The 14,305-nt window shown below is 45.9% G+C and overlaps 1 protein-coding gene across 6 annotated transcripts in view; it reads right to left on the reverse strand.

The window, feature by feature from the left end:
* LOC123498943 (zinc finger protein 384-like) overlaps positions 1 to 14,305 on the reverse strand; it is a 426,364-nt gene that overhangs the window by 78,149 nt on the left and 333,910 nt on the right. For all 6 annotated transcript variants that reach the window (XM_045246519.1, XM_045246520.1, XM_045246523.1 and 3 more), the window contains one exon: positions 7,416 to 7,638. In XM_045246519.1, coding sequence (XP_045102454.1) covers positions 7,416 to 7,638 — 223 coding nt within the window. The remainder of the gene's footprint in view (positions 1 to 7,415; positions 7,639 to 14,305) is intronic.

Below are 14,305 nucleotides of genomic sequence, written 5' to 3' on the forward strand. Positions count from 1 at the left end.
TATCAGAGTAACAGCAGCAGCAGGAACAGTGGTGGAAACAGAGGCAGTAACAGCAACAAGATATGTAACTTTACGTTTATCTCTCTTGGGGAAAAAATGATACAAGGAATTGGAAATGCGTTGGAATTGGATTGCCTCGGGAATAGTTAGATAAATATGAGAAGGAAGTGGAGGCGCGGGAGAAAGACGAGGAGAAGGCGAAGGAGGAGAAAAAGGAGGAGGAGGAGGAGGAGGAGGAGGAGGAGGAGGAGGAGGAGGAGGAGGAGGAGGAGGAGGAGGAGGAGAAGGAATAGGAAGAGGAAGAGGAAGAGGAACAGGAAGAGGAAGAGGAAGAGGAAGAGGAAGAGGAGGAGGAGGAGGTGTAGTGGTACTTGTGGTGGTGGTGGTGGTAGCTGTGGTAGTGAGCTGTGGTTCCGGTAATGATGGTTGTGGAAAAAGATTAAGAAAAGATAATACGTAAAAGAAATAAGAAAAACATGCAAAATAACTACTCTCTCTCTCTCTCTCTCTCTCTCTCTCTGACATGGAAAGATAATATGAGCAGCAAAAAAAGGGAGAGAAAAAAAACTTGCAACATAACTTCATTCCCTCTTCGTTATCTCTCTCTCTCTCTCTCTCTCTCTCTCTCTCTCTCTCTCTCTCTCTCTCTCTCTCTCTCTCTCTCTCTCGGCTACCACCACCACTACCACTAGCCTGCCAATCTCTTAAATGGAGGACATCTTTCAGTTCCTCAGATACATTGGAGTCACATTCTTTAGCGCCTTTGAAAGTCCTCTGCCCAGCTCCCGCCTCCCGACTCGACTCCCGCCGTCTTCTCCAGCACATTTTTACCCAAATTAAACTTCCCTTCTACGGAGCACGAGTGACACTGGTAATAATGGGAATCTTGGACAATGCCCTTCTTAACCTCTTGTTCCGCCTGTGTCCGTTGTTCCTGATGACTAATGTAGTAGTAGTAGTAGTAGTAGTAGTAGTAGTAGTAGTAGTAGTAGTAGTAGTAGCATAGTAGTAGTAGGAATGGTGGTGGCGTTGTTGGGTGATTCGAATAATGTTCTTTTCTATCGTAATGTTCCTTTATGTTAAAACTGAAGCGTCTTTCCTTACAATAATAAACTAACTCTAATAATAAGAATGGGCACAATTCTCGATAATACTCTATTTTCATATTCCTCCTATATCCTTGTGGCTTCCTTTACCTCGGGGCTTTCTACTCATGGACCAGGAGGAGGAGGAGGAGGAGGAGGAGGAGGAGGAGGAGGAGGAGGAGGAGGAGGAGGAGGAGGAGGAGGAGGAGGAGGAGAGTTATTCAGGGTTAAAAAGGAGAAATGGGGATTATTGGGAGAGAGGAGCATGGAAGAAGGAGGGAGAGACGAAAGAGGAAGAGGAGAGAGATGGGGAAGAGAAAGAAGAGGGCGAGGAGGAAGAGAAGGAGAGAGGGCTGGGGGCACCTCCGTAAAACGAACATCTCAGTAATTCTCTCTCTCTCTCTCTCTCTCTCTCTCACCCATCCACACATACACATCCCATACATTATCACACACACACACAGACACACACACATACACGTCAAGGCACACAGTCACTCAGACACTCACTCACGTACCGCTCAGCACCCTTCTCACTTCCGAGCCACACTTCTCATCTACATGCTACCATTTCCTATCATTTTTCTCCCACTCTTTCCACTCTCTCCCGCTCCTGCCACTTTCCTGCCCCTCCTCCCGCCTTTCTCTCTCTCTCTCTCTCTCTCTCTCTCTCTCTCTCTCTCTCTCTCTCTCTCTCTCCTTCCCCTACCGCCGCCTCCCATATTCTCCCCTACGGCCGCGTAACTCCTGTCAAGATCTCGTAAGGCTTCCAAACGCCTCTTCGTCCCCTTTCATCTCTTCCCTCAACGAGACAATTTGTAATGGTCCCGGTCCACTTACGAGGCTCTCTCCGCGATGGCTTAAGCTCCTCCCCTCCCTCCTACCCTCCCGTCTTCCTTCTTCCTCTCGTCTTCCTTCTTGTACTCCTTTTCTGGCTCTCTTTCTCTCTCTGTGTGTCTTGCTTGGTCTCCCATATCTCGTGTTCTGTCTCTCCCTCGTCCCATTTTCTGGTGTCTTCTTTTTTAATCTGAATCTCTCTCTCTCTCTCTCTCTCTCTCTCTCTCTCTTTAGCCCTCATTAATTTCCCTCCCCCATTAGCTCTAACTCTCCCTCCTTCCTTCCCTCTCTCCCTCCTAGTCTCTCACCACTCCCTCCCTCTTTCCCTCCCTCCTTTCCTTCCTTCCTCTCCTCCTCCTCCTCCTCCTCCTCTTCAGCCACATACATCCCACTAAGGTGGTCTAACAGGGAAGGCAACATTTAGTGAGAGTCGATGTTTCTGTGTGTGTGTGTGTGTGTGTGTGTGTGTGTGTGTGTGTGTGTGTGTGTGTGTGTGTGTGTGTGTGTGTGTGTGTGGAGGGTCACGGCCAGTCTCGCCCCAATAATGAGGCAGCTGATAGCCCTCCACCCCTCCGGCTGTGTGCTAAACGGCCATCAGATATAGAATAGAGGGACAGAGTCTTTGGGTCACAGAGGAGCAATTTGCAGTATTAAAAGGAGAAGGAGATGGAGAGGTAAGTGAGGGAGAATGAGGAAGAGAATGAGGCGACGGAAACCAACCGGAATTAAATGAAATTGTGATAAACAAGAGAGAGAGAGAGAAAGAGAGAGAGAGGAACAGAGAGAAATTTAATGTTGGTAGCATGATAATCGCAGAGCTCACGGGTGATCAAGGAGATGAGGGCGGCACTTCACGCGAAAGAAATGAACAAAACGCACCTTCGAAGTGACGTGGGATTATGTCACACGCGACGACGAGGAACGGAGAGAAGATTGAGAGCATCAAGAAGAAAAAGAAGAGAGGGAAGATTCTATAGAGGAAAAGGAGTAGAAGGAGGTAAAGGAGGATGACGATGAAGAGGAAGAAGTAAAAGACTGGGATGAAGAAGAAGAGTAGGAGAAGATTGAGAAGGAAAATTCCACAGAGAAAGAGGAGAAGAAAGAGATAAAAGATGACGATGATGAGTAAGAAAGAAAAAGATGAGAAGAGAAGTAAGAAAAGAAAAAAAAATGGAAGAAGAGGAGGATTCTGAGAAGAAAAGAACAACAACGAAGAGGTTAAGGGGAAGAGAAGGAGCATTCTGAAGAGGAAGAGGAGATCAAGGACGACGACGAAGAAGAGGAGGAAGATAAAAAGACTGGGAAAGACAGAAAGAAGACTCTAGAAATATGAAATGGAGTGAAAAGAGAACGACGATGATGCCAAATAAGAACACAAAAATAAAAATGAAGAAAAAAAAGAGGAGATTAAGCCGCTGAAAATACGAAAAAAAGCAAACAAGACAAAGAAATAAAAAATACAGAGAAGGAAGGAGATAAAATGGTGCGTATATAGAATAAGAATGAAGATATTAAGTATGGAAATAATTCTTTGGAGCCGCGCGCGGGATGTGATTTTATAGGCAATCAATTTTATATTCTGGAGCATAAAATTGTCTCTCCTTTCAGAATCCAGTGCGAGAGTCCACAGAGACAAGGAGTTCTCAATTTTCAGCCAGACTTGCACGGTTCAACTCCTGCCGACCCCGAGCACCGCCACAGCTTTGTGTATCCACCACACACACACACACACACACACACACACACACACACACACACACACACACACACACACACACCTAACTGGCTATGCACGCGACCACTGGCGGTTGCTACAGAAACGTTAAAAAAATGGTCGCCTGGAAAAACGAATAAAAAGAACGATAGATAAAGGTGGTGGTGAAGGAAGTGGTGTTGGCGGCGGTGTTAACTGCAGTGGTGGTGGTGGTGCTAGTGTACCTGGTGGCGGCAGTGAGGTTGGTGGTTGTAGTAGTGGGGAAAGCGTTGGTGTTGATTGTGGTGGTGGTGGTGGTGAGGTAGTGGTGGTAGTGGTGGCTGTGGTGGTCGTGGTGGGTTGGCATACACGAGCATGGCGACAGACGGCATCCCAACCAACACAGGAGAGCTCCACCCGGGTGCCTCGTCAGCTCTTTTATTATCCATGGGGGGCAGCGCTCCCCCTCGTCTCCTCAGTTTATAGCCTTTCCCTCACAAATATCACACATAAAGACGAGTTGAGGGTGAAGATGGCTGTATCTTCGGAATGAAAGGGGTACACGACCGAAAAAGAAGGAGAAGAAGGAAAATGAGAAAGAAAAGCAAGAGTTATCCTTTCTCTTCATTTTTTTCCCCTCAGACGTATCTCGACCCAACATTTTATCTCCTCGAACACGCCCAAGTGCTCTTCGTCTTCGCTTCAAAACCACCATCTTTTCCAGTACTGTCCTCGCCGATTCTTGTCTTTTCCTCACCTACACGTCATCTAAAACCCTTTACCCCCCTATTCCCCCTCCCTCTCTCTCTCTCTCTCTCTCTCTCTCTCTCTCATCGTTCTAGCATCCCTATCTAGCCAATTTCAAAACCACGCACTCCTTTATCTCACTTTCTCTATCTTTCTCTCTCTCTCTCTCTCTCTCTCTCTCTCTCTCTCATCTCCCCGCACTTTATCTTTTCTGATTTCAAACAACTTCCAAGAGAGCCAGCCACACCCGCCCCTTCCACCACCACCACCACCGTCTCTGCCCCTGCCCCTGCCCCTTCCCTCCCTCCCTCCCTCCACCAATCCTTCCATGATGGCTGGAGGAAAAAATAATACTCGTGGGCCAACTTTGATGCATTCCAAACAAGAGCCATTTATCTATATTTACGTGTGTGGACAGGAATTGCGAGGGGGAAGTGGGCGGGTATTCTTTAAAGTTAAGGAGAGAGAGAGAGAGAGAGAGAGAGAGAGAGAGAGAGAGAGAGAGAGAGAGAGAGAGAGAGAGAGAGAGAGAGAGAGAGAGAGAGAGAGAGAGAGAGAGAGAGAGAGAGCACAGGCACACCGTTAAATAAAAATAAAGGGGGAGAAGCGGAAAAGAAGTAAAACCAATAAGCAGAAAGTGGAAGAGGAACGCAAAAAATGAATACATATACATATCAACACCCGAGAAAATTAAGGTGATTCGTAAAATCTGATTACCACACCGAAAGAATAACAAAGGAAAAAGTTGAAAAATACGGAAAGGGGAAATGGGGTGGAATGAGAGAGAGAGAGAGAGAGAGAGAGAGAGAGAGAGAGAGAGAGAGAGAGAGAGAGAGAGAGAGAGAGAGAGAGAGAGAGAGACTAAGTAGGAATAACAAAGAAGTACCGGAAGAGGAAGGGAGGGGTATGAGAGAACATGGGATTTAAATGTGGTAGTAATGGAGAAAAGAAACAAGTGTAAGCAGTAAAAGAGACGGTAGCAGTAGCAGTAGCATGTTGAGGAGGAAGTAACAGTAGTAGTAGTAGTAGTAGTAGTAGTAGTAGTAGTAAAGGAACTCTAACACGAGGAGGACTAGCAGGATATTTGCAGTATTATTATTATTATTATTATTATTATTATTAGTAGTAGTAGTAGTAGCAGTAGTAGTACCGTTAGGTGGAGCAGGAGCAGAAGCATGGTATTACTGATAGTTACAGGAGTAGTAAAAGTAGTAGTAATAGTCGTAGAAGCAGTAGTCTTAGTTTTAGTAGTAGTACCACCACCTGGAGTAGTAGCAGCAGCAGCAGCAGCAGAGGGTCACAAGGGCCGGGACCCACTTTACTTTATGACCCAATTTGAATATTCTGCAAACATAACTCAGCCTTTTGTTTCACGTGGCTCCGAATTTTGGCCTCGACTTCCATAAAGGAGAACTAACTCCCTGGATCCTGCTTCCACTTCCTCCTCCTCCTCCTCCTCCTCTTACTTTTCTTTCTTTCTCCTTCCTCCTTCTCTTACTTGTCTTTCTTCCTTACTTCTCCTCATCCTATATTCCGTGTCTTTCTCATACTTCCTCTTACCCCAAAAGCCTCCCCGTCTCCCTGTTTCTTCTCTTCCTCTTTCATATATTCCTTTCACTATTTTTTATCCTTTTCCTGCTGCCTCGCCACCAGAGAGAGAGAGAGAGAGAGAGAGAGAGAGAGAGAGAGAGAGAGAGAGAGAGAGAGAGAGAAAGCCTCCCTCCCTCCTGTTTACTTCCAACCCTCGCTCGTGAAAGCTACAGAGGCTCTACAGAATCATAAAAAAAGAAGAAGAAAAAACAACAGCACAAGCTCCTCCTGCTTTTCTTCTTTCCCCCCCTTCTTCCCTTTCTCCTCCTTGTCCTCCTCCTCTTCTTCTTTCTGTTCCTCCTTCTCGTCCTCGTCCTCCTCCTCCCCTGTATGCACCCCCCCCAACTAAATACTGCCATTACGTTAAGATGCATTATTTTGTTCAAGCACTCTTCTCTCTCACGTTAAAAGCCAAAAAAATAACACGCACAACATTATTATAGAAAAAATCGGAGTGTATACTTAAGCATGTATTTTTACTGTTGCCGCTTTCTTTTGCAAGACAAAGAAAAGCAAAAAGGAATTCTTTAATGAACCTCCTTTGTGTGCCATGCCGTCTTTGACACTTACTTAATAACCATGACTAGCTTACTACTTCCTCTCTCTCTCTCTCTCTTTCTCTGTGGCGTCACTGAGCTACTTATCAGGCATTTTCACTGTTCGTCTTCGTGTATCTTTGCCTTCAATTTGATTCTCTCTTGTGTCCATTCGTAGGCACTGCGCGGGTGAGTGGTGCTGTAAGCGATCGGGTGCAAGGGTGAGTGGACAGATGCATGGGTGGTGGGTCGGATGCATGGGTGGTGGATTGGTGGGTGAGTGGGGAACAAAATGCCAGCAGTCCTTTAAATTTTGAGGGGAAAACATTAATGTGCGAGACTCCGAAATTACTGAAGCAAGGGTGTCGCGATCCCCTTTCCGGCGAAGGGGAAATTAAAGTGAGGCCGCGAGGGGTGAGGGGAGCTGGTGTGTGGCGGGTGAAGAAGGGGAGTGAGGGGATTATAGAAGGTGTGAGTTTGCATGTGAAAGATGAGCACGTGGACAGCCATAAGAGGCGGCCATGCAAGGTGGTGTGTGGCCAACTCATCACGGCGGCGTGTGAATAAGAAATGATTTAATGCCAGTTGATGATTATACTTAGTTACCCTCCCCCGCCCTTCCTGTCTGAGTCTTGTGGTGAACTTGTGTGTATGTGCTGAGTTCCCCGTACAGAGGAACGCGACAGACACACACACACACACACACACACACACACACACACACACACACACACACACACACACACACACACACACACGAACGTGATAAAGAGATCTGTCTTGGTCCCCGTGTCATCACGCTAAACTTGGCGCTGCAACGAGTCACGAGTTCTGAGCAACTATGTTTTATGGAGACGTGCAGACGCCGTGCATCACCCGGAGAGCCTGACTCCCTCACCCCCAGCGTGGTGCCCCGCTGGTACTCACCCGTGTGGAGTCTGGTGTGTTGCTGCACGTGGGAGAGTTGCTTGAAGCGTCGGTCGCAGTAGGAGCACTTGTATGGCTTCTCGCCGGTGTGCACTCTGATGTGCTGCACCAGCTGGTGGTTGGAGGAGAAGGACTTCAGGCACTGCTGACACTGGTGCGGCTTCACCTCGGTGCGGTGAGTATCGCGGTTGTGCATCTGCATGGCAGACTTGTGCATGAAGATCTGTAATGAACACCGGGAACATTAGTCTTCTGAAACCCAAATGTTGTAATATAAACAAAATATGACGTCAAACTCTTAACTTTACATAGCTCTAAAAACTCAAAAATTCATTCAAGCAGACGCCACAAGACATTCATTACTTCTTGATAAACCAACGGGAAAGGAAAACGTGACGACGATTGCGAGAGACGACGACCAAGCTAGACTTTTAATTTCCGAGGGCGAGTCAGTGAGGCCCCGTGAATCCTGCTGCTCACTCACGCCGCCCTGACGAGCCTCGCAAGGAACAAGAAAAAATCCCGCTCTGTTATCCGTTCTGGCTAATGGCGGGGACGAGCGTTCTGAATATTTGACAGAAAGATTAAGACGGTTAGTTCAAATTTCTCCCCTTTTTTCAGAGACCTCAGCAGCATCGTGGAGGGCGCGAGGTCACCGCGAGGAGTGGGTCACGAGAGGCCTAGTCTTCATCACTCAGCGGCGCCCTTGGAGGCAGCCACTCATTAATAACATCGCGGGAAGTGACACTTTACGGCACCCATTAAGGTCGCAATGTCTTCACCAACAGTCGACTCAACACAAATTACCCCACGCGATTTTTTTTAACTCACCACCGGCATTTGGCGTGAGCGTGGTGGCGGCGGAACAGAGATACAGCTACGTGGCTCCGGTATGAATAAAACATAGCGCTCTACTCGTTAGTGATAAATCACAAGTGATGACAATGAAGCGTCCTCGCGAGGATTAATGAAAGGCGGGAGGGAGCGCTCGCCTCCACTCTGCCTCGTCTCCTCTTGCGAGAAAGAGCGAGTTTGCCAGAGAACTCAAACTCATGCTGCTCATGTTGCCCAACTCGGGGCTCGCCAAGTCCTACGTAGGAAGGAAGGCAGCTTTTAAAAAGAAAATTCATCATGTTTTTCGTTGACGGTTGACTTGCTATTCCCTTTTGATGGAAAAGGTATATTCATGAGGAGCTTAAATGTTTTGATAAGGACTACAAGTATTTCTTCTTTTTTTTGCTGCATGCCGATGACTAATCAGCTCTGCATGACTCCCGCGAGAGCCACGCAGGCTCCTGCGAGCCATTTGGATTACTTAGAGTGTACAGTTTGTTGCAAGTTTTTCATCACGGCAACACAATAAACTAAAAGGAGACAAAATGGAATGAAGTGGTGGATTAGTGAACGAATCTAATAAGTGACACACATTTCAATTTCATGTATTCGAGAAGCAAAGTAACCTTCCATTTCTCCGCCGCCTCCTGCTCCCTCCACTCACCTTGCCTCCCCTCCCTCCTTCCCTCCCACCTTCCGGCCCTCCCTCATCTCGCCTCCCAGTGGATCAGCAACACAATCCCGGGATGTTTTCACCCACGGTGCCGCCGCGCTGCTTCCGACTCACTCATCCCCAAATGATTATAATAAAAGTGAATGTGATTAAAATCCTCATTAAAAATCGCCCATATTTTGGCACACACTTGCTCCTGGTCACAATTTTTCATGTGTAATGGGAGGCAACGTGGCCAGAACAGCGGTCGTCGTTTCATCGTCTACCGCCAAGTTTCACAGACCTTCGTATCAACACACGTCTTCAACACGAGCCCTAGGAGTGGGCGCGCCCCTCGCCTGAGCGAACTTCACCATTACTCTGACTTCAAATTACTCGTATGGTAGCAAGGAGGCGCCGTAGGTCGGCTGGGGGAAGGCGGGGAGGTGGATGTGGCGCTGGTGGAGAGGGTGGAGAGGGCGGAGAGGTGTCGAGCGAACTGGGATAACGCAGATGGGATATAATACGCCAACAAATGAGACACATTAATGAAGAAACGTTGCCGCTGTCTTTTAATCGTTCCTGTTGAACATTTAATGACGGCCCATTTTTCACTACTCGGGGGACCACGGGTGAGAAGGAAGGGGTAGCGGTGTGTGAGGGGAAGGCAAGGAAAGGGGAAAAGTGTTGCAATGGAGGAAAAAGTTAGGTAGAAGGGAATGAAGGGAAAGCTATCCACGTAATGAGTTAAGGCGTGTGTCTCACCCTGCCAGCCTGTCTCTAGTATCACCTGTGTCTCTTTTGACACTTCACTACGCGTAAATAAGTGACAAGATACAGATATGCATGTAAAACTGTAACAATTTCTCGTCTGCCTTGCTTTGAAAAGATAATTCATCACCAGACTCGCTCTTTTCTGTATCTATTATATCTTTAAAGTACGTTCAACCTTCCATGTGAATTTAATATATGACATCTATAATTTAGAAGAGTAGTAATTTCTCGTTCCTTTCTTTAACTGGGAAAAGATATTTTATGCGCAAATTAACTTTATCTAACTCATCCATTTCAAGAAGAGGACCTTCAACAGCCTTCAATATCATGTCAACGCATCTCAATTCTTATTTAACAACTATTTTTCACTAACAACCTTATACATCGTTTCTTGTCTTGGTTTTCATTAGGAAGACGGCTCGCGTTGACTGACTCGGTAGATGTGTATGTAATATAATGTGCGTGGGAGGCATGATGTGGCGGCCACTTGCGATTCGCCTCCACAGCCTCGGCAGCAAAAGTTAAGACGCACTGCCTCGTCCCGCGTTAGTAATGTGGCAATTCATTTTCCAAAAACCGCCTCTCATTTAATTTGGAGGATGCCCAACTCTCTTCTTCCCTTCCTCCCTCCTTCCCTTGACTTCCTCCTCCTTTATCTCAACACTCATCCCCCACCCCCCTTTCTCTCTTTCTCTCTCTCTCTCTCTCTGCTACAATGTCTCTGTGACTTATTTCCTTGCGTTAATTTAAAGTGTGTGTGTGTGTGTGTGTGTGTGTGTGTGTGTGTGTGTGTGTGTGTGTGTGTGTGTGTGTGTGTGTGTGTGTGTGTGTGTGTGTGCACGCTTACTGGAGAACAGACGAGTGATGGGTTTTGTCATGCATTGAATAACAAGCGCTTCTTTTCCCTCGCAGTCTGAGAACAACGTGGGGGATCGATAGAGAGAGAAGGGAAGAGCAATGAGATGATTGACGCTGGGAAACTATGATGGCTAATCCTTCGTCGTCCTTATACTCTCCGTCTCTCTCTCTCTCTCTCTCTCTCTCTCTCTCTCTCTCTCTCTCTCTCTCTCTCTCTCTCTCTCTCTCTCTCTCTCTCTCTCTCTCTCTCTCTCTTAAACAGTCACATTAAAAACTCGTTACTTGAGCAGTCTTTTTCTTTCACCTGGACGAGCTCTTTGGCTCAGACTGCTACACACACACACACACACACACACACACACACACACACACACACACACACACACACACACACAGCATCTATAGTGTTTATATATTATTTCACCACGCGTGACACAATATATGCAATCTCGCCTCAAATAGTTGAAGTGCTTAATATTTCCAGGCGAACAAAAAGCAATAAAACCACTTTTATTTGTCTTCTTTTTAATAATTGAGGTTGAGAGGGAGGTTGAGCACAAAGGTTAAAATAAAACAACGCATCAACAGGAAACTAACAAGTAATTATGCAAGAATCACGTGACTCATGCACTTTACGAGTAGCACAACACAACACACGCACTAACACGAAAAACAATGTATTTCACGTGTTAAATGTAATGTCAACTGTACAAACATCCCTTTAATGACCACTAAGTTTACTGCACACAACCTGAATCTATTGTAATTACTGATGAAAAGTGACAAAATCGAGGATATATAAATGAATATAAATGAATGGTTCTAGATAATCAAGGTAAAAATGCTTATGATTTTTGCCGTGCACGCCTTCTGGTTGGGCGAGGCAGGAGCGAGAGAAGCGGCCCCGAGGGGAGGCGCGGGGCTGTGTGGGTGGCGTGGTTCTTTCTTGCCCCAGGAGCCCTTCATATTACCGCCGTAAACTGGCGGAGATGGTGGAGAACTGCCAGGAACGCAGAGCTTCGCCAGTGCTATTATCCTCCTCCTCCTCCTCCTCCTCATCCTACTAGTCCTCGTCCTTCTCCTCCTCTCACTCGTTTTCTCTATTTTCTCTCCCCAATGAATCTCAAACCACGCCTTCTGAATGGTTATTTTTCCGTGCGTTCACTTTTAATCTGCAAGGTTTGTTTCGTCACCAGACTCGTCATTAATGCTTACTTCGATTTTTGTGCTTTTCCTGCTCCTGCTCTTCCCATTTTTCCCTGTGTGCATTTTCCTCACTTTCCCTCCTCTCACTTATTCCCCTCCTTTCACTCCTCATTCATCCTTTTCTTGCTTCCCTCCTCCAATTTTTATTTATTCCCCCCTTTTTTTCCTAGTCTCCCTCAATTCATTCCTTTATCACCGCTTCGTTTCCTTTGCCTCCCTCCTCCTCTTCCCCTCTGCTCCTCCTGCTGCTACTGCTCCTCCTCCTCTTCCTTCTCTCTGCACCATTTTCCAAAATTTTACTTCTCCCCCTCGTTCTCTCTCTCTCCTCCCCTCTATCCCGTCTTTTCTGTTCCCCTTTACCCTCCCCTCAGGTTTTAAATTCGCTGGTAATCGAATGCACGCCATAACCCGGAATTTTTTTGAAGATTAACTTTCATTTAGAAACGTTTAATATTGATCATGATGGCACAAAACACAAAGGAACTTGAAACAAAGAAGGAAAAAGGCAACTGCAGAGTAGGAATGGTCGGAAACTGTTAAGAATGAAGGGCGAAGGGGTGGAGCGGAACGGGTGAATGCAAAGTTAGCTTTTTTCTATTGTGAGTAAAGAAAAAAATATCAAAGAAACTTGATATATATATATATATATATATATATATATATATATATATATATATATATATATATATATATATATATATATATATCAAATGAACACTATTGTTTTTTCTTAGCATGAATGCATTGCTTGTTATAAACATACTCAAGGAAATTAATTCAAAATACACGAGGAACATCCTTGCAAAACTGGTAGTAGCGGTATTCTTCTTAACACGGCTTTATTGCAAGTCATAAATTCATCAAAGAGCCTCGCAGAACGTACCCTTATAACACAACCACCACCACCACCACTAGCCTTGCGATATCCATTGGACACCTCCAAGGCTACAAGGGCGGGATACGAGAGCACTGAGGAGAGCTTTAACGAGACAGGTCGAGAAAAAATGACCAATCAGTCATAACCTAATTACGAGCGCTAGTGTGTCGGCCACGCGGCGATGATGGGAGGGAGCGAAGGAGAGACGCGGAGGGAGGGGCTGCAGTTGTGCCGGGAAGGTGGGGAAAGGAAGAGGGAGAGAAGAGGTTGTGTAACTGAGCAGGAGTTGGATGGAAAGATAGGGAAGGAAGATGGGAGAGATGGTGTGTGAAGGATGGAGGGGAATGTAGGGGAAGGAAGAGAGAGAAGGTCGTTCAAGTGATGGGGGTGTGATAGAAAGGTAAAGGAAGAGAGAGAGAGAGAGAGAGAGAGAGAGAGAGAGAGAGAGAGAGAGAGAGAGAGAGAGAGAGAGAGAGAGAGAGAGAGAGAGGGTGTTGAAGTGAGAGAAAAGTGAGATGGTAAGGTATGGGAAAGAAGAAAGGAAGAGAGAAGGTGCATAAGTGAAGGGAAGGATTACATTTGTCTCAAGATGGTGTAGGAAGCGGGAAGGGAAGGAAGGGAGAGAAAGTGTATAAGTGAAAATAAAATGAGGAAAAGGTAAAGGAAGGAGAAGGAGGAGAAGGAGGAGAAGGAGGAGGAGAGGAAGACGATGCAGTAGTTACGCAAGTCTTTCATCCCTAGTCATTCCAATCCACTTTCAATCTTATCAACACATTCCGTGCACTTCTTTAAACCAAGCCTCCATTAACTCAGACTAGCCACTCACTAATCCATTAAACTATCATACGGAGTAACAATAACAACAACAAAGGGAACCACAACAGTATCGAGTCTGATGTGATGTCTGATAGTGACAGTAGAACCACCTCATTATTTACTTACAATGTGATACCATGGGCCACATATACTTTGCCAGCATAAACATCTAAACATCTCTATTCAAATAAAGTGATCTATTAACGCCGCAAAACCAAAATCAGAGACCTCAAGTTTTTTTTTCTTTTTTTTCTCTCTTTTTTTTTTTTGCTCCGTTCTTGTCTCATCATTTTTTCTAGAAGCAGCAAAGTCGATCGTCATTCTCCTTTGAACTGAGAACATTTGTATCAGATTCAAAGGTGCCGCTAAGTAAGTACGTGAGTTAATGCACAGCTGAGGCCTGAATATTATTGAATGTGTCGAGGTAATTCTATATTATTTAGCACAGGAAAGGATGAAGAAGAGAGAGGAGGAGGAGGAGGAGGAGGAGGAGGAGGAGGAGGAGGAGGAGGAGGAGGAGGAGGAGGAGGAGGAGGAGGAGGACAAAGAGGAAGACGAAGAGGAAGAGGACGAGGAAGAGGAGGAGGAAGAGCAGGAAGAATGGAGGAGGACGAGGACGAGGACGAGGAGGACTAGGACGAGGAGGAGGAGGAGGAGGAGGAGGAGGAGGAGGAGGAGGAGGAGAGGAGGAAAGTGAGGAGAAAATTATGCACCTAGGAGGATAGAATTATATAAACTAAAAATGAAAAAAAAGAAGAAAAAGAAAAAAAGGAAAAAGAAACGTGGCTGTGGTGACGTTGGGAGGAAAATGAATTAGAAATCAACATGACTAAAGAAAACAACAAATAATTCTTCCACCACAGATTGGAAAAA

Source organism: Portunus trituberculatus, chromosome 48 (assembly GCF_017591435.1).
Source record: "Portunus trituberculatus isolate SZX2019 chromosome 48, ASM1759143v1, whole genome shotgun sequence".
In the NCBI taxonomy this organism is placed as follows: domain Eukaryota; kingdom Metazoa; phylum Arthropoda; class Malacostraca; order Decapoda; family Portunidae; genus Portunus; species Portunus trituberculatus.